Below are 26,159 nucleotides of genomic sequence, written 5' to 3' on the forward strand. Positions count from 1 at the left end.
TGCTTTTGAATATCAGAGCAACTCTCTCTTACATTATATGTCTCTTAACATTCGAAATTGTTTCATTATCAAGCAATTAACAGGGTGCTTTTTTTTTTAAGATTTATTTATTTGAGAGAGAGAGAGTTTGTGTGTGTGTACAAGGGACAGAGGGGGAGGGAGAGAGAGAATCTCAAGCAGACTGCCTGTTGAGTGCGGAGCCTGACCCAGGGCTCAGTCTTGGGATCCTGAGATCATGATCTGAGCCGAAATCAAGAGTCAGACACTTAACCAAATAAGCCACCCAGGTGCCCCCAGGGTGCTTTATTTTTCATTGTGTCTCCAGTATCTAATAAGTGTCGAGTTCAGCATGTAGTATGTAGTTTATTTTCAGTATGATATACTGATCTGAATTGCCTACACCATCCCAAACACTGTGTTGCATAGCAGAGAAATATAAGATCTCCTGTATGGTTCCTATTGAGAATAAACATTCATAGGCTTATTCTCCTAAGAATTCATAAAACTGATTCTGTGGGTTGAAAAAGTAACTGAATATCTAGAATTAATAATGCTGAAGCAGAGGGAAGCCATGTTCCGTTTTGCTAGACATCTTGCTAGAAGGTGGCTGTGACTCCTTCCTGAGTAGATTAATGCATTTCCATGCACCGATATTAGTAGCCATATCTTTGACATACAGTAGCAGGAGTCAGGTCCTTCCAAAATGTGTATGCTTACTTTAGAAGGGGGCTTGTCAACCCCTATCCAGCCCCACCAGATTGGGAAGGTGAAGAAAGATTAAACTGGCCAGAGCACTGTTGTCTGGGCTCCATATTTCCTGAGAAAAGAAATCCAAGAAGATGGGAAAGTGAGATGGAGCTGAGGCTGTTTTATCCCCTGAAGGAGAGAAACAGTGTTATTTGTATGTTCTAAGGATTATAGAGTGGGCCAACACTGTTCATCAACTACCTGCTGTTACTGATTGAATACCTATCGTGGAGCCAGAAATGGACCACCGGGGGCCACACGTGTTTAGAGGAGGGAGAGCTTAACGTGTCCTTGAGCAGTTACCCTTCACGGGAGAGGGGACACTAACCTGGCACTTGAAGGATCAGAAGATTTAAGTAATCACAGAGGATGAAGAAAGCCATTCAAGTCAGAGAAAGACCTTTTAGTCAGAAGGAATATATACCTACACAAATACTAGGTTTAAGTGTTGGTAGACAAGGGGGTGCAGAAGAGCTTCACGGCATGGCATGAGGGAGTTGGAGCAGTGGGGCACAAGTTCCACTTCTTAGGGATGTTCTCAGATCTTGCCCATAGTAAACATTCAGTGGGTAGGAATTGGAGGAATGGATGAATGAATGAATGAATGAATGAATGCCTGAAAGCTTCTGTCCACCCTGCATAATAAATTATTTCTGAAGCTAAAAGCCTTGGAAAATAATTTATTGCCAGTCTTACGAGTTTGGAATTTAGCCTTTCTTCTCTAAGTTACTCAGCCTGGAAACATGAATGTTGTTATATCTCAGGGAAGAGCCAGTCTAACTTGCTTTTTTGACTTGTATGTGCTTGTGTTACATAAGCACCGTTCTGCCACACCACTTACCCAAGAAACAAACATCAGGCTCCACCGGGCCACTCATTGCAAGCACGGTGTGAATGCCTTCCCATAAGCCTGATGTGCGCATGGGCTTCCGCCATCATCCCTTTCACGTTAGACCTTATGATGATGGATAGAATCTCCATTCAGTCAGTGCATTGAAACATTATGTACATCAGCAAACAGTCCTTCTCCCCACAAGAATGAAATGGGATACTTTTTTTTTTTTTAAGATTTTATTTATTTATTTGACAGACAGAGATCACAAGTAGGCAGAGAGGCAGGCAGAGAGAGAGGAGGAAGCGGGCTCTCTGCTAAGCAGAGAGCCTGATGCAGGGCTCAATCCCAGGACCCTGGGATCACGACCTGAGCCGAAGGCAGAGGCTTTAACCCACTGAGCCACCTAGGCGCCCCTGAAATGGGATACTTTAATGTGAAGCTGAACACACGGGATAGGCCAATGGGACATGGAGTTAAATGAGCTTGTTTTGCTCGACAGGCTGTCTTCACCGATTTGGAAATTCTGGCCGCCATTTTTGCAGCTGCTATCCATGACGTTGATCACCCTGGAGTCTCTAACCAATTTCTCATCAACACGAGTGAGTTCACTACTAGATAATTGTATGATTCATTGTTTCACTTTTCCCCCCCCTGATGTTTTCATTATGGATGATAATAAGGATAATAATGAGGTAATCCTTCCATTGCACTCAGGCTGGTCAGACCTTTCCTGGATAATGTGTCCAGTCTGGCAACATTATTTTTGAGCTAGCGGCATGGAGAACTTGGAAAGGGTCAGAGGGGAGCCATAAAAAGTATTCAACAGTTGGAAAATACAATACATGAGGAAAGAGTAACCAATGTGGAATTATTCAGTGAGGACAAGGAAAGGTTGGGGGTAACGCGATAATGATTTTCAGTGTTAGGCAGGACTCTCACACAGAACATGGTTTGTGTGACCCACTGGTGACCCACTGGTGTGTCCCTCTCTACTAAGGAAACAGGCCCAAATGAGCATGGAATCTCCAGAGAAGTAAGATTCCAAAGAAAGCACTGGAATGCTTGGTCTATACTACGGAAGATGACCTGAGTGCTGGTCCAGCCTTAGGATCCCAAGCTATACTCAGTGATTTTGTCATGCTGAAAATGTTTAGTATCCATGCTAATGAAAGTCCATGAATTTTCTCAGTTAGTGCACTATTTCTAAAGGCTAAAAATCTCAGTACGTTTTTCTTCTGAGAATATTGGCTATCCAGTTGTGGTCATCATTAATTTCAAGTGCTGATGGTTTTATAGAAATGTTTGAGCTCCTTACTATAAAAGAGTCCCTATCCTACATCAAAATATCTGCATAATCTAGATGTGGGGTAGATTCATTTTTAACCTTGTTCTTCTACTGAAAGAGTATAAACTTCGGACAACTACTTGGCTATTGGATTATATCAGTGGGCATAGTGTATGTCACAAATCGATCCATATAACAGCCAGTAGCTTCACACAGAGAAAATGGTCTTTCTGCTGCAGCCACCGACAGCACTAGAACTCAGAAATCTAGTTTGCAGATCTGGGACTGATCACAGGGTGAACGGGGCAGGAGTGCTGAAGTGTCTTCATATATCCTACCACGTATTCTGAGGATGTAACACGAAGAACACAGTTAAAGCAATGGTATGAGTGACAACATTTGCAATGAGTAACCTGTCACCATCACTTGGCTATTATTCTTTCTTAAGAGAAAAATGTTCCCTCCAGAATTTGTTGACCGTATTGTCCAGTGCAGACCATGGCTCTGCCTAACAAAAGATGTCTGTGCTTCTTCCGTGTGAATGGCAGGCTGGAAGCTGTCGTTTAGGTTTCCAGATGTTGCTATTTCTGACATACAGGGTCAGAGGACAGAAACTCTGATGTCAAGATTATTCTAGGGGCACCTGGGTGGCTCAGAGGGTTAAGGCCTCTGCCTTCGGCTCAGGTCATGATCTCAGGGTCCTCAGCAGGGAGCCTGCTTCCCTTCCTCTCTCTCTGCCTGCCTCTCTGCCTACTTGTGATCTCTGTCTGTCAAATAAATAAATAAAATCTTAAAAAAAAAAAAAAGATTATTCTAAAAAATTATTAGTGTTTTGTCACCATATTTGTAGAAAACTCCAAAGAGCTAAATTATTTGGACAAAACAAAAATTTCACACTGACACTATTATCATCTTTGAAAAATCAAAATGTCAAAAGGGACAGGACTGCGGAATCTATAAAAAAGTGAAATGGTTTGAAAATCCCAATACATATAATAAAGTTTAGTGGCATTTTTAGTTTATTCCTTTCTAAAGCACAAAATGTGTGAAGACATAAAGGAAATTACAAACTGAGATAAAAATAGGGTTTAGTTGCTCGGAAGTACACTTACTTAATGTTAAATTCTTCAAATGAAATGAAGAAGGAGAAAAAGGATTTTAAAATACCATGAATTTTAGTCAAAGAGAAAGCTTATGCACCAATATCTACGATAAGCATGGTTGGCTTGGGAAAGGACTACTTCCCCTTGAAAAGGGAAACTTTCTCTGATGAGAAATGACATGTGGGTCTTGGTTCCTGACATCATTTGGAGAGAACTGGATCTGATTTCACACTGAAGTTATGCCAGCGTTAGAATTGTATCCCTTTCTTATTAAGTCATCATTTTCCCTTGTTTATTAGATTCAGAACTCGCTTTGATGTATAATGATGAATCTGTGTTGGAAAACCATCACCTTGCTGTGGGTTTCAAACTGCTGCAGGAAGAGCACTGTGACATCTTCCAGAATCTCACCAAGAAGCAGCGCCAGACGCTCAGGAAAATGGTAATCGACATGGTAAGACTTCCTTTCTACATCCTTCACTTACCTTTCCCTTCCCAGGAGGAGAAACACTGTTCTCTCTGATAAGTCTCCTGAGAGTTTCATTTTCCTTTTACCCTAGGTGTTAGCAACTGATATGTCCAAACATATGAGCCTGCTGGCAGACCTGAAGACAATGGTAGAAACAAAGAAAGTTACAAGTTCTGGTGTTCTTCTCCTGGACAACTACACGGATCGTATACAGGTATTTGATGAGAACCTTTGATTTACTGCAAAACTAAACCAAACAACAGTTGGAAAATGAAAACAAACATTGGTTCAGTTAGCCGCGTATCTGGTTATTATTACAACTTGGCCTTATTTTCAGAACAAGCTAAGGAAAATGGACATTCAAGTTTATCCTCAAATTTATGAAGAAAAACATAACCCTATTTATTGAATTGGGCTGAGTTCTAAAAATAAATGGCAAAATTCACTTGTAATAGTGGTTACGTGACTGTGGGTCCCAAAAGCTCGCTTTTGGATATAAATCCCATCGACTTGAAGATTGTTAGGTCTGTTTTGATTATACAAACTGCCATCAGCTGGTCTCTTTCCACAAGTGGAAAATATGAAGACATCTACTTTGAGTAATTCTTTGCATTTTTTCCAAACTGGGGAAGGGAAGTGATGGCAGCATTTGACCTCTAATGTCCCTTCCAATTTTTACATTCAATGACTGTCAATCTGAGAAGACACACGTTTTCCTTTTCAGGACTCCTATAATGGTAAATAACCAAGTCTGGCCAGCGTCACTGTAATAGGATTTTTTGGTCCACACACCACGATTATAATGCAACTAAAACGTTCTTGGGTTTGGTACCAAATGTACTAGTACAAGAGGCATGAGATGTTCTGGTAGTATTTGCACTGTATTTTATGGGATTTTTCAAAACTTGATGATTCCAGGTCCTTCGCAACATGGTACACTGTGCAGACCTGAGCAACCCCACCAAGTCCTTGGAATTGTATCGGCAATGGACAGACCGCATCATGGAGGAATTTTTCCAGCAGGGAGACAAAGAGAGGGAGAGGGGAATGGAGATTAGCCCTATGTGTGACAAGCATACGGCTTCCGTGGAAAAATCCCAGGTATGTAATAAGAAATTTTCAAAGTTTCTGTGAGCTCTGCTGATTGTCAAACTGGAGGGTTCGATCTAACTCCTGAGGTTAGACGGAAGCAACAACCCATTTAGTTCCATTCTATTTGTAACTCATTTGCCTTCTCCATTACACTCAGTTTCATAGGGTGGAGGGAAAGCCACCCTCGGAAACTCATCAAAGTTTGGTTTGTGTATTTTCTAGCAGTTCAGAGAGCTATCTGTGACCTTAGCAAATCCAGCTGCCTGAACTCAGAGCTGTTTCCTCCTCCCCATCCCTCCAGATTTCTCTTATCCCTGTCCTTATCCAGGTACTTAACTCTTCATCCTTGCTTTCTTTGCCCTGTGCCTGTTGCCAAGAGTGAATCCCATTCCTGTACTTCTTCTACCTCATAGTCAATGCCCCGTCCTGTGTCCCCTTCCAAGGTTGCTTCTCTACCTCTGAGAACACGCTGACATCTTTGGATTGTGTCCAAAGCTACAAATCCCCCATGCGCCAAGGACTGGGGACAAAAGAGTCCCCCAAGGCAGGGGGATGCAGAAATGCCTCAGATACCTCTAGCTGATACTAGAAAGTATCAGTATCCTTACAAAGGCTTCAGGGCATGCTGAAATGTTATTTTTTTCAGGGCAACAAATGGCCTGAGCTGGATAGTCCTGATTAAGAATGGGTCTACAGACTATGCCAAGTCTTTAGCACAAAAGCATGAGGAGTGCTTTTGTTAGTTTTACCCTCTTTTCCCATTACCTGCTACCCCCAAACTTACATATACTTGTGATATCAATGCAAAGTTCCCTTGCAGTTATTATTTTGTTGCTTTTTTAAAAGAGTCCCAGGGAAATGAGTTTACAATCTGTGAAAGTCCTCTAAAATTCTAATATGCTATAAAAATGCATCCTAACATTCAGTTGTCAGGGCCCATTCAAATCCCCCAAGGCCTTAATTCAAACAATTAGTTAGTTAATTCATTAACTAGAATAATTCCCATTTATTATCGACTGTGATGGTTTATATTTATATGGTGTTCTGTGTGGTTTTTCCACACACTTTTGCAGACCTCGTCCTATTTGAACCCCCACACAGCTTTGTGAGATGGACACAGGAGCTGCTTTCCCAGTGCATCAGGTGGAGAGGCTGGTTCGTGTTACCAGCTCCTGATCGACCCAGCTGCCCTCTGCCCAGAGCTCTTCACTCTCCCATCACTGTAGGCAGGTCTCCCTGTTGCCATGACATCATGGTACACTCTGGTGTTTTCCGCAGATGGGCTCCAGCAAGCATTGTCTGAGTTGTCTGGCAATAAAGCCCTTGACTAGGTGCTCTTAGGATGTGTAGAGCTCTCTCCTCCCGGGGCCCAGCAAATAAGCAACTAAAGGCAACCATTCAAAAAAGTGCTAAGCATTTAGCAGAAGCAAAATAAATGAAGAAAGGAAGTGACTGCACAGCGTTCAGCCAATTCCATTTTCTCCAATGCCTTGAGCTTGTTTTTTCAGGTCCCTGGAAAACACCTTGAAAATAGTCTCAAAAATCCATTAAATACACATGAAGAAGGAAAAGGGAGTGGGTGGAAGCAAGAGAAATATTAGAATATCTGCAGTCAGATTCACTGCAGGTCTCTGATCTGCAGATCAGAGTTGTCCCTGACTTTGGTGTGAGTTACGTTAAGACTAGGGAAGCAGCAGGAGGGAGAAGAGAGATGATAGAAAGGTCGATAGGTGAAAGGTAATGAGAGATAGATAGATAGATGGATGATAAATAGATAATACATACAAATATACAGATGTGGGTAGATATAGATATAAAAGAGTCACATATGAATTTTGATATATCACATGACTTGGCAAAAACGAGAATGTTGTTAAAGGAAAGGTTTCCCGGGGCACCTGGGTGGCTCAGTGGGTTAAAGCCTCTGCCTTCAGCTAAGATCATGATATCCGGGTTCTGGGATCGAGCCCTGCCATCGGGCTCTCTGCTCGGTGGGGAGCCTGCTTCCGGAACCCCTCTCTCTGCCTGCCTCTCTGCCCACTTGTGAACTCTCTCTCTCAGTCAGATAAATAAATAAAACCTTAAAAAAAAAAAAAAAAGAGGAAAGCTTCCCCATAGTGTGGAAAGAGAGCAGGATCACGTCCCATGGAAGCATATACATTGCTTTTGCTCATTTACCTCCGAATCCAGACCCAGCATCTCTCCAGCCCCCAGACCAGGACAGGGGAATTCCAGTCCCTCACTCAACTAGTGCCTGTTCTTTTTCACAACCTGCCCCCACCCCCCATGTTTCCTGTTTGTCCGACAATGGGGAGGTCAGCATAAGGCCACAGAGGAGCTCATGCAGGATGCACGGCCCCTGTGTAAACCGTCACAGAGCCATAAGCCTTGTATTTATTCCCAGGAACACTAGCAAAGGAACTGCTTGATTGTTTTTATTTTCCCTCCTTTCTCCTGATGGAAGTGACCATACCCTGTGGATCTAAGACAATTGCAGACGTGTCCACAGAGGGGATGTTTGTTTGTGTAGGCGCTGGAAGTATCTTCAGATGTTTTACCAAAGTCGTCTGCAAACAAAAACATTCCACGGAACTCGAGAAATTTCAGAGTCGTCAGGGGCTGTCTTCTTTTCATTTTGGAGTGGCGGCATATTTTAAATTTATCAGGGAAAGAATCTTGAGTCAGAACTCATTAGACCTGGAGCTTCCTTCTTTGGAGAATGACTCACAGAATCCAAGCGGTGACAAAGTCATTCCCGGCCAGGGTTACATCCAGACTTCTTCTCTGGCAGACAGAAGAGGAAAAGGAGTCAGTTAGAGTGAGGCAAACAGAAGCTTTGGAACCAGACGGAGCTAGGTCCAAGTCCCAGCTCTACCAGTTACTGGCTCTGTGATCTTTGACAAGATACTTCATCTCAGTGGGTCCCAGTTTCCTCCTTTGTAAAGTGTGGGTAACAATACTTTGCGGACGTAAAAGCCATAGTGTATATAGTACATCCAATATATAGGGTGTACGGTATAGTATATGCTCAAATAGAAGAATCTATCATTCTTGATCTCTCTTGAATTTTTGTGCCTCTTTCTTTGCTTAGAAACCAGGAGAGCTTGTTTGGTTTTCAGGAGTCTGTCGTAATAATCGATACGTAACCTTCCTTTTTTCCAGGTCGGTTTCATCGACTACATCGTACACCCACTGTGGGAGACCTGGGCAGATCTAGTGCAGCCTGACGCCCAGGACATTCTGGATACTTTAGAAGATAACAGGAACTGGTATCAGAGCATGATACCCCAGAGTCCCTCCCCACCACTGGATGAGCAGAACAGAGACTGCCAGGGTCTGATGGAGAAGTTTCAGTTTGAACTGACCCTTGAAGAGGAGGATTCCGAAGGCCCTGACAAAGAGGGAGAAGGTCATAATTATTTCAGCAGCACAAAGACACTTTGTGTGATCGACCCTGACCATAGGGATTCGCTAGGAGAGACTGATGGAGACACTGGGGCAGAAGACAAGTCCCCGATCGACACATAATCACCTTCTCCGTGTGGAGATGAACATTCCACCTTTGACAAGCATGCCAGCTGGATGGTAGGGCCAGCCCATCGTGGGGGCGTAGGCCTGCACGGGACAAGGGCCACGTGGCCTTTCCAGTTACTTGAGTTTGGAGCCAGAATGCGAGACCATGAAGCAAACAGCAGTTCAGAAAATGCCACGGTTGACTTGCCTTATATGCAAGCTTAGTGGAGAACTGAAGCTTTATCTGGTACTAAAGGCCAAGATCAGATCCTGAGTAAATGGCTTGAAAATGGAAGACACAAAACTGAGAGATTTTTCTGCACTAAGTTTTGGGAGTCTGTCCCCTCTAGTGACTGAACTGACTGATTAATAACTTCATTTATAAATCTGCTCACCTGTCCCCTTGTCTGCCAACCTGTGTGCCTTTTTTGTAAAACATTTTCACGTCTTTAAAATGCCTGTTGAATACCTAGAGTTTAGTATCAACTTCTACACAGAGAAGCGTTCAAAGTTGACATAAACTTTTTTGACTCTTTCTGGGGGGGAAAAAAGGAAAGAAAACGGTCTTCCTTCTTTCTTGGGCAATATCTTTCACTTTACTACAGTTACTTTTGCAAATAGAAAGGATATACTTCTAACCACATTCTATTTCCTTCCCCACTGGTCCCATCCAGCTTCACAGTTGTTCGTGTAACTTCTGTCTGCCTGCTTAGAGCAGTATATTTTTCTCCTCTTAGAATTTCACTTTTTGTGCTGCAAACAGAATAAAAGTGAACAAACTAAGAGGTAGGAAGGGTTTGTCGTGTCATTCCCAATAACAGTCTGTGTAAAATTCCCCTCAGTGAGGCCGTGCGCCATGTTGTGTCCCGAAGCCCTGAGCCACTGGGCTCTGAACGGCGCCCCCCATACTGTCCCCTCCCCTCCATTGCTCTCTACCCAGTGACACACCGTTTCCAATTTGACGCTGCCGTCTTTCTCTTGCACTGCCTTCTGCGCTAACACCTCCATTTCTGTTTATAACAGTATATTTATTACTCCATGTATATAATGTAATGTTTTGTAAGTTATTAATTTATATATCTAACATTGCCTGCCAATGGTGGTGTTACATTTGTGTAGAAAACTCTGCCTAAGAGTTGCGACCTTTCTTGTAACGTTTTGTATTGTGTATTATATAACCTGAACATCGCTTAAGAGAGACATACGACCCCCCTCCCTGGTGAGGACATCTGTGGGCTTTTATTCAGATGGTTGGCTCTTTTCCCTGAGTTGCTCATACTGCACAACCCCTTTGCGAACCGGTTTTGGAAATAGGATTCTCACATTCGATACTAAAATGGTTTATACTAAGCTTTTACTTTTGTATAGTTTGATAGGGGTAGGGGGCAAGGGGATGTCGTTTTCACCCACGTTCTATCCAAATCCGTGTCCGCATGAGTTGGGTCCTAACCGGGTTCTCCTACCATCGTGGCTTTGGTTTAAACAGCAACACTACATTCGCTCACAGATGGTTCTTCTGAGTGTTCCCAAACTACTGACTTTAAAGCTAAAGCCTCCTGCCTGCCCTTAAAGCAGGAATGTCATGTTCCAATTAATTACAAAAAACAAAAAAACCCAACAACAATAAAACAATGTGAATTTTATAATAAAATGTGAACTGATGTAGTAAATTATGCAAATGTGAAGCTTCTGATAACACTTGTTAGGCCTCTTATTGGCTTCAGTCTCCATCTGTAAAATATATCCCACGCGTTCAGTTCAGCGTTGTAACTCACTAGTTAAAGAAATGGCACAAATGTGCATGACCAATGGGCTGTATGTCTATGAACACTGCATTGTTTCAGGTGGACATCTTATTGTTTTCAAAAGTTTCTCACAATGTATGTTATAGTATTATTATTATATATTGTGCTCAGATGCATTCGTAAGAGACTTTTATATGAAGTGAATAAACAAAAGCATGATTAGATTAGACTGTAGGCCCCATTATTTGGTGGTTAGTTCTGACCTATCAAAAGCAGATCTTTCTCTTCTCTCCTACCATGCCCCACAAAAACCAACCACTTTGCCTGGCCAGCCTGTCAACTGAAGTTTCAGAATCCGTGTCCAAAGAGTCCCTGAGCTTAGAACGTTTCACATGTTCTTAGCAAAGAGCCGCACAGCTCAGTGATGCAGGAGGTGGTTACAGAGAAGCAAACAGAACGGCTTTAAGGAATCTGAAAAAGCTTAAATCACTAGATAAACTCAGGGACTCTCCCACTTGGCTGGGTCCTCCAGAAAAAGGAATCACAGAATCGCAGAACATTAGCTTCATGTAGTCAGACGGTCCCACTGATCCATTTGACACACGAAGATGCTGAGGTCCGAAGAGACCTCTTCAAGCACCATTCACAGACCATTGGTTGACTCTCGTGGTCTTTTCCATGATTCACAGAGTCTCCTATTGATCATATAGTTATGCTTTACTTTCTGGAAAGAGCTTTGTAAATTTCATAGACAGAATACTTCAATGCTTTGTTGAAATTTTAAAATCAGCTTTAAAAAATGTTAGGCTAAGAAGTACGTATGCGTGTGTGTGTGTGTGTGTGGTGAGGAAGGCTGCAAATGAGTCAATGGATAACATGTACTACTTTAGCCACAGGGAACTGTTTGTGAACCAGTTAGTGGGTCTGCTCTAGAATTCCACTCAATAAACTAAAATTAACTGAATTTCTTTACAAAGGTGAGATGAACCAATACCACACATCCAGTCAGCCTGCAGGTTCCAGAGCTAATGTTTACAGCACTTAGCTACCATCCTTGACTTCTGATTCCACACCTACCATCCCTGAGCTCTTACAGACTAACTGACAAAAGTGAGTTGGTCAGCGTTGTCACAGGTGTGACTTTTATAATGTCTCCAGCTGTAAATATTTATAAACATGTGCAAATATGTTTCCAACAGAGAAATGGTTTTTAATCCTTGCTGCAAATTAGAGTCACCTGAAGAATAATTTTTTTTAAAGATTTTATTTATTTATCTGACAGAGAGAGACATAGCGAGAGAGGGAACACAAGCAGAAGTGGGAGAGGGGGAAGCAGGCTTCCTGGAGAGCAGGGAGCCCGATATGGGGCTGGATCCAAGGATCCTGGGATCATGACCCGAGTCGAAGGCAGATGCTTAACCACTGAGCCACCCAGGCGCCCCTAAATATATATATATATATATTTTTTAATATTAAGGTTTGGGTTCCACCCACACTCCTAGATTCTTTCTGAATTCCCAAGAGCCCTGGTGACCAGATTTTTAAAATCTTCCCCAGGTAATTCTGCGTGCGATCTGAGTGGAGAGCTCCTGCTCCTGCAGAGTTGTGCTTGGAGCGAAGGCTTTTGTCAGTCCATTCAGGCTATTATATAATAAAGTACCACATTATATATTATAATATAATATTATATTATTATAATAAATTTATAATATTATAATATTATAATATAATATTATATTATTATAATAAATTTATAATATTATAAATTATATAATAAAGTACCACAGACTAGGCAGCTTAAAAACAACAGTTTATTTTTCAGAGTTCCAGAGGCTGCGAAGTCCAAAATTAAGTTACCAGCCTACTGGAGTTCTGGTGAGGGCCCACTTCCCAGATCATAGCTGCCGGAAATAGGCTCCTTGCTCGGTGGAAAGGGCTAGAGATCTCTCTGGACCCCTTTATGGGAAGACACTAATCCCATTTATGAAGTCCCCACCCTCACGACTTAAGCAGCTCCCAAAGGCCTCACTTCCTAATACCATCATCTTTGGGAGTTGGAATTTCAACAGATAAATTTCAGAAGCGGGGGTTGCACAAACATTCAGGCCATAGCAGCTTTCTTGTGCAACGACCGTCTTCAGATATTGTGCGCCCACCATGGACAGGTGCTGGTTTGGTTACAGAAATGGGACCGGGCCCAAACACGAGTGAGACGGAGCTCTAGAGGCCGGGAGCTTGCAGTCTGCCGAGCTGCTCACCATCTACCCTGCAGACCACAAAATCATAATTGTGTTCTCAGGAAAACCACAAGGAAGATAAATCTAAAAGAAAGTTAATCATCTGGTTCTAGAGCAGAGGCCATAAGTGTACCCATTCCCTTATCTCTGATGGCATTTCAGCGTTCGTAATGGCAGGGAGCTACTGCGGAAGCAGAAATGACTATGGCGTCTTTGCCAAGGCCAAGGGTGATAGCTTAGTACTTAACACAATGTGTGGGAGACTAAGGCTGACTTACAGAGTCAGGAACTGTCAGAAATCCACAGGATGGCCTTCCCTTGACCTTTTCCCACAGGCTTATTTTGACAGGAGTTGGAAGTCATGGAAGTTTCTGTCCACTGATGGACAGAGTTCAAGTGAAGGAGGGGGGTTTATTGCATGGTTTCTAGAGTCAAGTGGCCTGGATTTCGATCCTGTCTCCTCTATTTACTAACCATATAGCTTTAGATGAGTCATCTGCTCTCTGGGCTGTAGCAACATGGGGATTAATTTGTCAGGTGACAACTTTAGGCAAGTCACCTACTCTCTGGGCTATAGCCACATGGGGATTATTAATTTGTTAGGGGGAGGTAATAATCCCAGGCCTTTTCTACCATTCCATTGCCATTTTTTGGAGTCTGTGTCTTAGAGCTTGATTAAATCAGTGATCATGAGATTTAAAACCTGTGGAACCCAGGTGAGGCAGGAAAGCTGGCAAATTCCCTTTATAAACCCACACTTTATGGGTCCTGTACCTCTTGTGAAGAATTCTCCAAGCTGGTTCTCTCTCACATTCCTCAAGATTCGGTCAGGTGTCCTTCTATAGGAAATTTCCCTGATTCCCAAGGTTGGGATAAGGACTCTTCCTTAAAGCTCCTAGAATATGCTGAGCTTTACCTATGTAATTAGCTGTGTAACCTTGGGCAAGTGACTTAACTCTCCTGTGCCTCAGCTCTATCATCTGTAGAATAAAGATAATTATAATAATACCTAGATTATAGCAGGTTATGCAAGAATTACATGAATTGATATACATAAGGTTCTGTAAAATATTATAATTACTAACATGTGCTATATGTTGAAGTTGCGTTTCTGTCTTTTCCAAAAGACTATAATTCATTGAAGCCAGAACTTGGATCTTATTGCCTGCTGAATTTCCAATGCCCAATCCAATATCTGGAACATATATACATTTGTCAAACTGAACTGAATCCAGTGGTTTTATACTAGAGTAAAATGGAAACCCATGTCTAAAGTTTTTAAAACAAAAACAAAAAAAAATAAATAATGTTGGCAGGGGTACCCTGGGTGGCTCAGTTAGTTGAGAGTCTGACTCTTGATTTTGGCTCAGGTCACGATCTCAAGATCATGAGATTGAGCCCTGAATCAGGCTATGTGCCCAGTCTGAAATTTCCTCTCTCTCAAATAAATAAATTAATAAATAAATAAGTTTTTAAAAAAAGGTATTGATCTCTGAGTCCTGGAATGAGGAATGTAATTTTAGAACCAAACATGCCACAGAGATCATCTGGTCTACCCCTTTATTTTTATAAATAAAGGAACTAAGGCTCAGAGATGGTCAGTGACCCGTTTGAGATCATACAGTGTATTAGCATTGTAGAACCGCCATAAAAACGTACTGCAAACCAGAGGGGTGAGAGGGGTAGGGGTTTGTTGGGTTACACAGTGGAAATTTACTATCTCACAGTCTGGGGGCTAGAAGTCCAAAGGTCATGGTGGTGTCAGGGACAGTTCCCTCTGAGGTCCATAAGAATCTGTTCATGACTCTCCCCTAACTTCTGATAATTTGAGTCAATCTTTGACATTCTTGGCATGTAGATGCAACACCCTAATCTCTGCCTTCATATTTGTGTGGCGTTCTCTGTGTTTGTATGCCTCCAAACTTCCCCGTTTTATAAAGACACCAGTCATATTAGGTTAAGGGCCCACCCTACTCCAGTATGACCTCATTTTAACTAATTACATCAAATTAGCTAATTATGTCTATTTCCAAATAAAGTCACATTCTGAGATACTGGAGGTTAGGACTTCAATGTATAAATCTGGCAGGATATAATTCAACCCATAATGCACAGTTACCAAAAGAGTTTCCAGTTCCCTACTCTGGTGTCCTTTCTCAACATCATGGAGTTTCGGGGCCTTAGACACTCGTTCAACCTCTCTGTACCTCAAAGTTCTCTCTAAAATAGAGGAAGAGACTATATGTCTGAACAAGTACTACCCAGTTATAAAAAGTTTAATGCTTTCCACTAAGACATTTTTATTTTCTTAATTTCTTTCTGAGCTCTTCAAACATATTAGTTATTTAATTATTATTTCCTTGGTGTAGGTTGGTGCCACATGGAGAAGAGAATAAAGAACCTTAGGGTAGTAGGAAAAACACAGCCCAGGGGTCAACAGCTTAGGTTCCGAAGGTGAACAGATCCCAGTTCAAATCCCTGCTTTTCTACTTCTTAGTTGTGTAACGGGGGGCATAGAGTTAACCTCCTCAAGCCACAGTTCCCTCCTCATTAAAATGAGGAACATAATAGTAACCCTATGAATAGTAACCCAGTAATGAAGTTGCTGTAAGGACTAGTGAACAATGCATAAAACGTGCCTCAATGTCAGCCATTATATATGGAAATCAGCTAAGGCTTCACTTCTTCCACGAATATTTATAAAATGCCCTGTGCCAGGCACTGTGTGATAAGCAAAACACACAAAGTCCTTGCACTTATGAAATTTATATTTCATAGTGGGGGAGACAGGCCCCAAGGAAACAAGAAGATAAATACTACATTATTGGGTAGTGTGATAGGTGCTACGGGGTTGGCAAGCGACAGTGGTTTAAGAGCAATGGCTCTGGAGTCCCCCAGCCCAGGTTGGAATCCCAGACTCACACCCTGCTAATGGTGCAGACCGGCTGCAGCAACACAAGGTGTGCCCATCAACTCCAAAGAGCTGGAGGAAGGCCAGGTAAGGGAGAGGAGGAGGAAATGAAGCTGGCGGCCAGATCACAGAGAGCTGTTAGGCTTTTGTAAGGACTTTGCAAGTCATTAGATGGGTTCGAGCCCAAGATTGACGTGATCAGACCTGCATTTCTAGAAGATTATGCTGTGAAGAGAATCAACTATACTGAGGCAAACACAGACTTGGTGAAACCAGTTAGGAGACTGCCGCTGTCATCCTCTGAAGTGACAAGAACTTGGTAAGATTAGCAGTGGGAGAAGAGGATGAGAATTGGAAGATTTGAGGTCTATTTTCAAGGTGGGGCCGAGAGGACTTGCTGATGTGTTTGAAAATCGAAGCACAGGAAAAGGAGTGAGAAAGATCCCAAGAGTGTGGCCTGGGCAGCCCACTGGATGGTAGGAATGTTTCCTTTGATGGGGAGCATTTGGAGGGGAACAGATTTTGGTGGGGATGGGGGTGCTTTTTGGTCATCCAAGTGGAGATGTTGTGGAGGCAGTGAGGTGTATGAGTCTGAAGGTCAGGTAGAGGTCACAAAAATCCTAAACTTATCAGCAAGTAGGCTCCCTATCTACTCGTCCATGTGGACTCTCTTTTACCCCAAATCATCCCTGACCCAAAATGTGGCCTCTTCAGGAAGTTCCTCAAGAGATCTGCCCACACCAAGCATTTTGTGATTTTATAGAATTTTATGGAAGCAGCCATTGGGTCTGGGAAGGTTGCTTTCAACACGATGCAGCTCTCTGGACGGCACGGCTGCCTCCTTCCTTCTTTTCCCTTCATTCTGTCCTTGGACCAACTGAACCATCCTCTCAGGAGCAAAACCAGTTATTTTTCCTAGCTTTTGCACCACATTTAACATTCATCTTTTGTTGATGGGGTATGATTTGGAGAAATCTCCTTTCAAAACCACAGAACTCCTTAATATGTTCTTTGTGCAATTATAAACATTGCTCTCCCAAGAGAGGGATATAAGAATCCAAAAGAGATAGAAGAATCTTTCTCCATCTTATTCTCTCTTGCCCCCAATAAAAATGGGAGGTTGAACTCACAAACTTTCTGAGAGGTAAGTGAGGACAGGCAAAGACCAAGGGTTTCCTTATGGCTCACAAGCCTTCCCTACCTCATGGTCCCACACTGCCCATGCTCTTTGCCAGAATTGCCCTGGTGTTTGAGCATTGCCCCCTGGCTCTGCTCATTGGTTAGGGCTTGGGCTCTCAGGTAATGATCTTATCTCCTGTTCTTTTGGCCTTCCCCTCAAACTTCACTCTATCACTTCAAGGGCATGAACTGCTCTCCATGTCTTTGATAGAACAATTCTACCTAGCCCTTTTGTTGCTTGAGAATGCCCTTTGTATCTCCAGCTTTACTCTATGCAGCTCTCACATCTCTCTGTAGCTCAGTGTCCTGAGTGTAGGCTCTGGAGTGAGCGTGAGTGGAGACACACAAATAAAAATAAATAAAAATTGGTTTGTTGCAACACAGGTGGAAAGAACAAAAGGTGCCATTGGGGATGTTTGGAGATATGGTATGCTATGTCCAGTATAGCTATTTTCAATAGTAATTTTGTTTGTATTCCATTTTTGTCTTTTTTATTGATTTCTAACCTAACTTTCAAGTAACATGGATCTTCATGTTCTCTAACTTCTTACATGGGAATCTCAAGAGCCTGGCCAGAATGCCCGAAACCAAGCAGCTGTAACCTCTGTGAGGTCCGGTGCTTTTTTCTCTGTTTCCAGGATGCCTAGCACCATGGCTGGAACAGAGTTAAGCTTACACATTTGTTGAATAAACCTGGATGTTGATTACAGGAAGGCCCCAGTTAATAGGAAGATGAGATGAATGTACATTCCAGGCAAGCTAACTCTTCGTTTCTCTCACTGGATCGCTGAGAACTGTTTCCAGATCTGTCTCTCAACACTGAGCCCCTCCAAGCTAGGATGATGTTTTTCATTTTGTTTCTTTTTTAATCTTTGTGTTCCTCCTTACCAACGACACTATGTTGGCCCTAAGTGAAAGGAGTGGCCAGTGATGTTTGTTGAGGGAATGACTAAAGAAACAAGGCAGAAAAAAGCCTTGTTCTTGAAGTTATTTGTGAACTATATCCACCTACTCGATTTTCTTAAGGAAGGAATAGAGTATGCTGGAGGAAGCAAGGTTTGATAAATCCATGTTACAGGCCTTGTTCTGCCCCTTCCTACTTGTGGGAATTTGGGCATCACTTAAATTTTCTGAGCCTAAATTTTCTCATAATTAAATGGAATGAGCAGTAGACAACTAAAGATGGGATCAGATATAGTGTCACATATGGGAGGGACTCTACAGTCTGGATGTATGTTCTTACAGATGAAAGGATAAATGAATATGAAAATACTTTTTAAAAAACATCACCTCTGTCAGGGCACCTGGGTGGCTCAGTTGGTTAAACGTCTGCCTTCGACTCAGGTCATGATCTCAGGGGCCTGGGATCGACTCCCACATCAGGCTCCCTGCTCAGCAAGGAGTCTGTTTCTCCCTCTGCCTATGCCTGCCCCTCCCCCTGTTTGTTGTCTCTCTCTGTCAAATAAATAAATAAAATCTTTTTTAAAAAATCACCTCTGTCTTTGAAAAGCATAATGCAGAGTATATTTTGATTAATTTAGGGTTCTGTAAATTTAGCTTCAGTTAATCTAGATTTTTCTACACAGACTGTAAGATTCCAAGGGGATAAGTGCTCCCATTCCACTCCACCAATATGGGGTCATGCTGACACTGAGCTCAAGGAAACAGAAGGAAACACGTAGGTCATATCAGCCTATACTGCTCCAATGCAGCAAATCCCTCAAAAATATGCCTGACTGAAAGCTTGTACTGACAGAAAACTCAGCAACATTCTCTTGAGATATTATAAAGCAATATTCTTTTTGAGACAGATTCTAATTGTGGTCCTCTAGAGCATTCTTTCTGGTTTACCTTTTTTCTTCTGTAGCCAAATACTGTATATAATTCTTCTAATTTCTTGTTCCAGTTAAAGATAGGAGTCACACTTTCAGAGTTTGCGACGCTGTGACCCCGGGAAGTGTGAGACAACCACTCACAACCACTCTGTGCCTCAGTTTCTTTATCTGTAAAACAGAAGTGATAACAACAAAGCCTACGCCAAAAATTATTGTGAGGATTAAATGAATTATGGCTGAAAGCTTCTAGATTGGTGTTTGCCCAAAGTACCCATTAGCAAATGTTAGTTCTACAGAGCTAGAGGTAGCATGCTTGCTGCACTGTTGTTCCTTCAGCCATATTTCTTGGGGCTTAAATGTATCATTCTGGTCAAATCATTCTGGACTTGCTCACACTAACAGTGCTTTCTTAGGATGAGTGTCCCAGAAGCAAGCACCGTATTTCAGTCATGGTAGAGCACAGTATGATTCTTACCCTTCTTTGTTCTGAGCACTGGTCCATAGCCCAAGATTTTATTCATTTGGGGATAAGTCAGTGACTCACTCTGATGATTCATAAGGTGCTTACAGGCAAACAAACCCTCACACCTTTTCGCACGAACCACTGTGAAACCACATCTCCTCCGTTCTGCACTCACAGCATTGGGTTTCTTCAACTAAGTGTAGCATTTACACTTTACTGATACATTTCATTTGAAACCCAATGGAGTATAGGAAAGAGCATTTCTAGCTAGGGTGTCAGACTGACCTGTGTGTACATACCAGCTGTAACCCCACTTTTGAGACTTTTGGAGAAAGCGCTTAACTGGTTTGATTTTCAGTTTTCTTTTCTGTAAAATGGAGGAATGATACCTATATTAAATGATTATTTAGAAAGACTAAGTGACACAATTTATGCAAAGGGTCTAGCACATTCAAGCATGCAAAAAAAGGCTAGTAAAGGCTGTCCTCCTATATATAATGATTAAGTGAGACAATACACATATGGGAAAAATCTTTATATTTTTCATTTTAATTCTAAAACATACATTGTGTTTAGTTTAAAAATAATTTTAAATTATGATTCCAATAATTCATTAGCTTTGACCCCCACCACCCCCCAGGATCTGTTACCTAAACCTTTGATTATATGAATTCTATATTTTCATTTACACTGCTAGTAAAATGTTAACTGGGACAAGACAAGGAATGGAGATGTATTAAGTCATCAGCAGCCTTCTAGATCAGCATCAGTCCATTAGTCAGTGTTCCATGGGCAATGACGGTGAGTCCACTCTAAATTCACTAGTGTGCACCAATATATCAGGAAAAATGTGATCAAAAGCTTTCGTGAAATTGAGACATATCATGTCTAAAGCACTTGCCTCCTTGGTACAATCTATTAACTCTGACTGAGAAAAGAAACCATTATAGCATGACTCGATCTTAGAGAACTCCTCTGCCAAACGACCTACAAACCATATCTTAATAATCTGTTTTAGAATTTCTCAGACAATTGATGTCATAATTGACAATCTGTACTAGATTCTATCTTTCTTTCTAATGATTGGGGTCATATTTGCCTATCACACACACCCAGATTTATGACATAGTTTGTGTTCTCTCTGATTTCTCAAAGATCAGCAATTATGAGTCAAAACCACATGGGTAAGTCCTTCCAATACACTGGCAAATAATGCACCTAGAAACATGAAATGACTTAAAGAACAGAGATGCTCTCCTAACACCTCTTTGCTTTATTTGGCAAGTCTAGAAGAACAGCATGGTACTTGTGTACTCTTGGTTAAGGGCTTATCTCTTTCTAGCTAAAGAAAACTGCCCTTTTTCACATAAACACACAATTTCAGAAAGTACGTCAATAGAGCAGTGAAGGAGGAGAGGGGGCCAATCTACTATTTCAAATAATGGTTCTTTAGCACCACCATTGCTTAATTCAATAAACTTGTAATGAGTCCCTAATATTTTGCAGACACCATTCTTTTTTTTTTTTTTTTAAGATTTTAGTTATTTATTTGACAGAGAAAGAGAGATCACAAGTAGGCAAAGAAACAGGCAGGAGGGAAGGGGGAAAAGCAGGCTCCCTGCTGAGCAGAAAGCCTGATTGCCGGGCTTGATCCCAGAACCCTGAGATCATGACCCGAGCTAAAGGCAGAGGGTTAATCCCCTGAATCATCCAGGTGCCCCGCAAACAACGTCCTAAGACATAGTTCTTGCTCCTTATGTACTGGAGGATATAGGAAAACAGATAAGCACATAAAATACTCAAGCACTATAAGAAGGGCTAAAGTAGAGATGCACATTAAGAACACAAAGCCTGGAGCACCTCGCTCTTTTCTTGGAGGGGAAAAACAGACTCACTTCTCTTAGAAAGACAAGGTTGAATATTCAAGGGTGAGTCTTCAATGATAAAAGAGCAGTCCACAGACCAAGTGCATGAGGAGAGGAAGGGCAGGAAGGGCTGTATTCCAGGAGGAAAGAAGAACACGTGAAAAGAACACGGCAGCTGTGAAAGGGTAATGTTGAGGCCCATCCATATACTCATGTATTCCACAAGTATTTACTGGTACATACTGTGGGCCACGGATCCTACTAGACTCGGGGATATGGAGGTGTGCAAACAGAAAAGCTCTACTGTCACTGAATAAAGTTGCAGTTAGAGACAGATGTTAAACTTTTAAAAAGTGAATGTGTTATTCAGTACTGATAGAACTTCTCTAAAGGATGGAAATTATAGTTCCATGAGAATAATTAGAACAAATCACCTCAGACAATTTATGAGGAAAGAGAGAAGGAAGCACTTTGTGACTATAAAAACAACATTTGCCAAAGTCCTATAGCGGGAAGGAGCAAAGCACCTAGGAGGGACAGAGAGAGGGCCAGTTTGACTAGAGATGATGGAATAATAAGAAACGAACCTGGTGAGGCAGGCAAAGGCTATCTCTCCCAGGAAATTTAAAGAATTCTGCTCTTACTGACACAATGAGAATCCCCCAAACATTTTAACAGGGAAGTGATAAGATCAGACTTGAATTTTAGAGAGATCTTTCTAATTATGGTGTGGAGGACAGATCCTGAGAGAATGATAAAAACTGTGGAAGACAAGTTAGTGCATGATTGAAATAGTCCAGCCAAAACGATACGAACTGAGGTGGGACCGTGAAGACGGAGAGAAATGCATGGATGCGGAATTACGTAGGTGTTACACTTACAGATTCTGGGGATGGATGATTAAAAGAAGAAAAAAGGAAGACAAGACTAAAGAATAAATTCCAAGTTTTTGGCTCACACAAGTGGGAAGTGGTGAAGTAAGTTCCTGGAGGGGGGCGGGGGAAGGAATACCAGGGAGCTACTAGTTGGTGAAGGGGCAGGGGAATGATTCCAATTTGGAGTATGCTGATTTTTAGGTGTTTTGTGACATTCAAGCAGATGTGAAAGAGACAACTGAATATGATAGTCTGGAAAGCAAAGAAGCCTGGTCTGGGAGGTATCCGTAGATCATACACATGGTACTTAATGCAAGGCATGTCTAACTATATAGTGAGAAAAGAGGATTAGGTATAGGACTAACCCTTGGGGATCTCTGTTATTTAATGAGGAAATATAAAAAGGTTGGGCTTATGAAGATTAAGAAAGACGAAGTGGGGGCATCTGGGGGGGGGACTCAGTGGGTTAAACTTCTGCCTTCGGCTCAGGTCATGATATCGGGGTCCTGAGATCAAGCCCCACATCAGGCTCTCTGCTCAGCATGGAGCCTGCTTCCCCCTCCCCCTCTGCCTGCATCTCTGCCTACTTGTGATCTCTCTCTCTCTCTCTGTGTCAAAAAAATAAATAAAAAATCTTAAAAAAAAAAAAAAGAAAGAAAGACAAAGTGAAGGAACTAGGAGTGTACTAAGAGAATCTGGTGTCTAAAAAGGCTAAAGAAAGAACATATGTTAAGAAAGAAGTGTTCTATAATATTGAATCCTGCTGAGAGATGAAGTAAAATTAGAATGAAAAAAATACTTACTTTAGTTAGAAATATGGATATTCCTGGTGAACTTAGATCATTTCCAGTAAAATGATGGCCTAAGAGCCAGTTTTCAGAGAATAAAGAGTAAGGGGAGGTGAAAAAATGGAGGCAGTAAGAACAGAGGAGAAGCTCAGCTATGAACAGGAGAGTTGAGAGAGATTGGGAGAAGAAGACTGAGGGATCTCTGACAATGTCTGCCTAGGGGGGCAGACGTGGTGCGGTGCAGAGTCTTGGTAGAGGAACTCTTCTTAGGAGATCACTTTCTCAAGATACTAGAAAAGGTGGGGAACAGGTTCAAGTGGATTCAGTAGAGGGAATTTCAAAGAATTCCTTCTGACACTTAATTCTCTTTTAACGAAAGAACAATTGCCCTTTGTCACTCACCATTTCTTTTAACTAGGAAGAACATTTGGTTAAAATCAAGTGAAAACATTTTCAGAGGATGCTAAAGAAATTCAACGATCCAGCTGTTACAGGAAAAGAAGAGGGCTAAGCCTGAAGAAGTGAGAGCTCTACTTGGAGAAGGAAATGGTAGCAATCTTTGAATATGGAAGTAATCTTTACATAAAGAGGAAGTTAATTTGTTCCTAATTACACTAAGGTGGGACCCAGGCTGATGGAAGGTGTGGGAAGACTTGTTTGGACTCAGCATTTACACAGACTAGATTTTCTAACTATTCTTGCTATGCAAAATGAAACGATCTGATTAAAGATGTGGTGAATCCTCAGAAACTAGAATTTGTTTAAAACTTTGGCTTGTTGGGCAGCTATAAAGGGGGAGATTCAAGCATAAGATGGGAGGCTGGATGTTGGGAGTTCTAGATGACTATTTTTCTCTCCTTTGTTTTCCTTCTCTTCATCTTGAACTTTATTCTCCCTGAAAATATAGGAAGATGGAAAGATAGGAAAGAAAGAGATGATAGGAAGTGAGAATTATGGGTAGAGTTTTCCTGTGAATTGTTACTTCTATTGTTACACTATTGGCTCTAAAGTATTGGCTGTAAGACTTTCCTGTCCCTCCTTGATATTTTTTTTTGTGCTTGTGTGTGTCTGCGCACGCGCACGCATGTGTTTAATTTTTTATTTCCTTTCAGCATAACAGTATTCATTGTTTTTGCACCACACTCAGTGCTCCATGCAATCCATGCCCTCTCCTATACCCACCACCTGGTTTTGACTTGATTTCCATCAGAGCTTCAATTACCCACTCTATTGTCCTCAGCAGTTTTTCACCTACCTTATTTTTATTGTTTTCTTACTAAGCATATACTCACATTCATCAAGTGGCCTTACTGCCTCTTTTTTTAATGGTCTCAAAATTTTGTATTCACTCTGGGAAGTCATTCCTCTGCCTACCATTTTTACACCTATTATTTTATTACCTGAGCTTTTCAGAGAACATCACTATGCAGTCCCATGAGTTTTTCTCATTTCCTTCCTAAGATCCAGGAGTAATGGTCACTTGTGTAACACTGTTTGGATGCTATAGCATCCATTTGTAGTCATCACGGCATCTGATTTTCACGAATACTCATTGAGATGCCAGTTCTGTGTCCACCAGCTCCAACAGCAACATCACCACCCATAATCACCATCGTAATCATCTCCAACCCTGTTTTAAAGATAGAGGTCCAGAGAAGACTAGGAAAATACCTCAAGTCATTCCACTGCACAGTCTAAAAGCGGAGGCTTCAATTGAGATCTGCACAATCCTAACATTTAGGCTCTTTTTATATGTAAAGCTGCTTCACCAAGACTCCAATCCTCAGCTATTGTAAATTTGGAGTTGGCATACTCACTTTCTCCAAAATCACCTGTTATTTCCTCAACATGCTCTTCCTCTTTGGTTGTAATTATGTGGAATTGCAGTTCTTTTAGCTGCTTCCCCAATTATAAAGAAAGTTAATGAATTACCAACTGAACTTTCTGAGACCCTCCTTTTCCAAATTCGCATGAATTCTAATGTTTCTTAGGTAGTCTGAGCCATCTCATCTGAGTCAAATTATTCTTCCCCTTTTGAGCTCTCTGTGTCTAAATTGTCCTCAGAGGCATATAAATACCCACTTTGACAGTGCATCTAACCTCTCAGTCTGCTGGTCAGTCAGTCAGTCAAAAACTATGGAATGCTTGACATATGCCAAGCACTGTCTAGGCTCTTAGTATAGGTTAGTAAAAAAGAAATATATAAACCATTTAAAGAGAAATTAATCAAATAATTGTAAAAATAAATGTAAGTTCAGTATTTGTCCTTTTTTTGCCCTTTGTTAAGACTTTTGTTTCTTCCTTTATTAGATTTCTTGTAGTTAATATGACAAACCTACCCTACGTCTTTAACATACTACAACTTTTCCACGATATACCTTGCTCTCTTAGAAACCACCTAACACATTTCAAAGGCACATAGGACTTTAGAGTGAGAAAGGAACTTTGAAATTAGTCAGTCTGACACTTCTCAAACTTTTACGTACAAATCAACTAGGGATCTTATCAAACATTTTAATAAGAGGTAGCTTCTGAATTACTAGGTCTTGAATGAGATCTGAAATTCTACGATTTTAGCAAGCTCCCAGATGGTGTTCATGCTGCTAATACACGGGCTACACTGTGAATAGCAAAGATGTAGTCTTCTGGTTTACAGGTATACAACAGAACTTCGTGCTTTTCCAAAATACAGATTCTGAATCAGATTTTAGCAGGGGCTGGGATATATGAAAATTGAAAATGCAGTCTCAGACTTCCAGTTAATATGAAAAAATAGGAACTGGGTTTACCATCCTGCCTAAAAGAACCAAAAGAAAAAAAAATAATAAAATCTGACCAATTAGGATACAATGGTTTCCAAGACCCTAGACATTAGTCAACAAAGGAAAGTGATTTCTGAGAAACAGGAAACAAGTGAGGTGAACCCAAAAAACTTCCCTGAGAGAATTTCTAAGCTATGGCATAGAGAATAGTAACCCAAGCAGAGCCCAGCTGACTCCCTGTGTTGAAGAGAAAGAGCTGAGAGTCAGAGGAGAACAAGGTAACTAGAGTTCTCAGGACAGAGCACCAGAAAGGAGGAAGCAGCACAAAGAGAAAACTCCAGAGGTCCACAAAAGCCCCCATCAAGTATGTGGCAGAGTATTGATCAGTATATACCTATGAGAAAACAATCCAAGGCAAGGGTAATAAGTACTAGAATGGATGGATGATAGTGTCT

At 41.5% G+C, this 26,159-nt stretch overlaps 1 protein-coding gene across 4 annotated transcripts in view; it reads left to right on the forward strand.

Moving 5' to 3' along the window:
• PDE4B (phosphodiesterase 4B) overlaps positions 1–11,018 on the forward strand; it is a 449,163-nt gene extending 438,145 nt beyond the window's left edge. For all 4 annotated transcript variants that reach the window (XM_045064680.1, XM_045064681.1, XM_045064683.1 and 1 more), the window contains 5 exons: positions 2,082–2,181; positions 4,270–4,424; positions 4,531–4,653; positions 5,358–5,540; positions 8,694–11,018. In XM_045064680.1, the coding sequence (XP_044920615.1) occupies positions 2,082–2,181; positions 4,270–4,424; positions 4,531–4,653; positions 5,358–5,540; positions 8,694–9,059 (927 nt within the window). In that variant the 3' untranslated portion in view covers positions 9,060–11,018. The remainder of the gene's footprint in view (positions 1–2,081; positions 2,182–4,269; positions 4,425–4,530; positions 4,654–5,357; positions 5,541–8,693) is intronic.
• The last annotated feature ends 15,141 nt before the right edge of the window (positions 11,019–26,159 follow it).

Source organism: Mustela putorius, unplaced genomic scaffold, assembly GCF_011764305.1.
Source record: "Mustela putorius furo isolate JIRA1106 unplaced genomic scaffold, ASM1176430v1.1 tig00003853_pilon_pilon_pilon, whole genome shotgun sequence".
Lineage (NCBI taxonomy): Eukaryota > Metazoa > Chordata > Mammalia > Carnivora > Mustelidae > Mustela > Mustela putorius.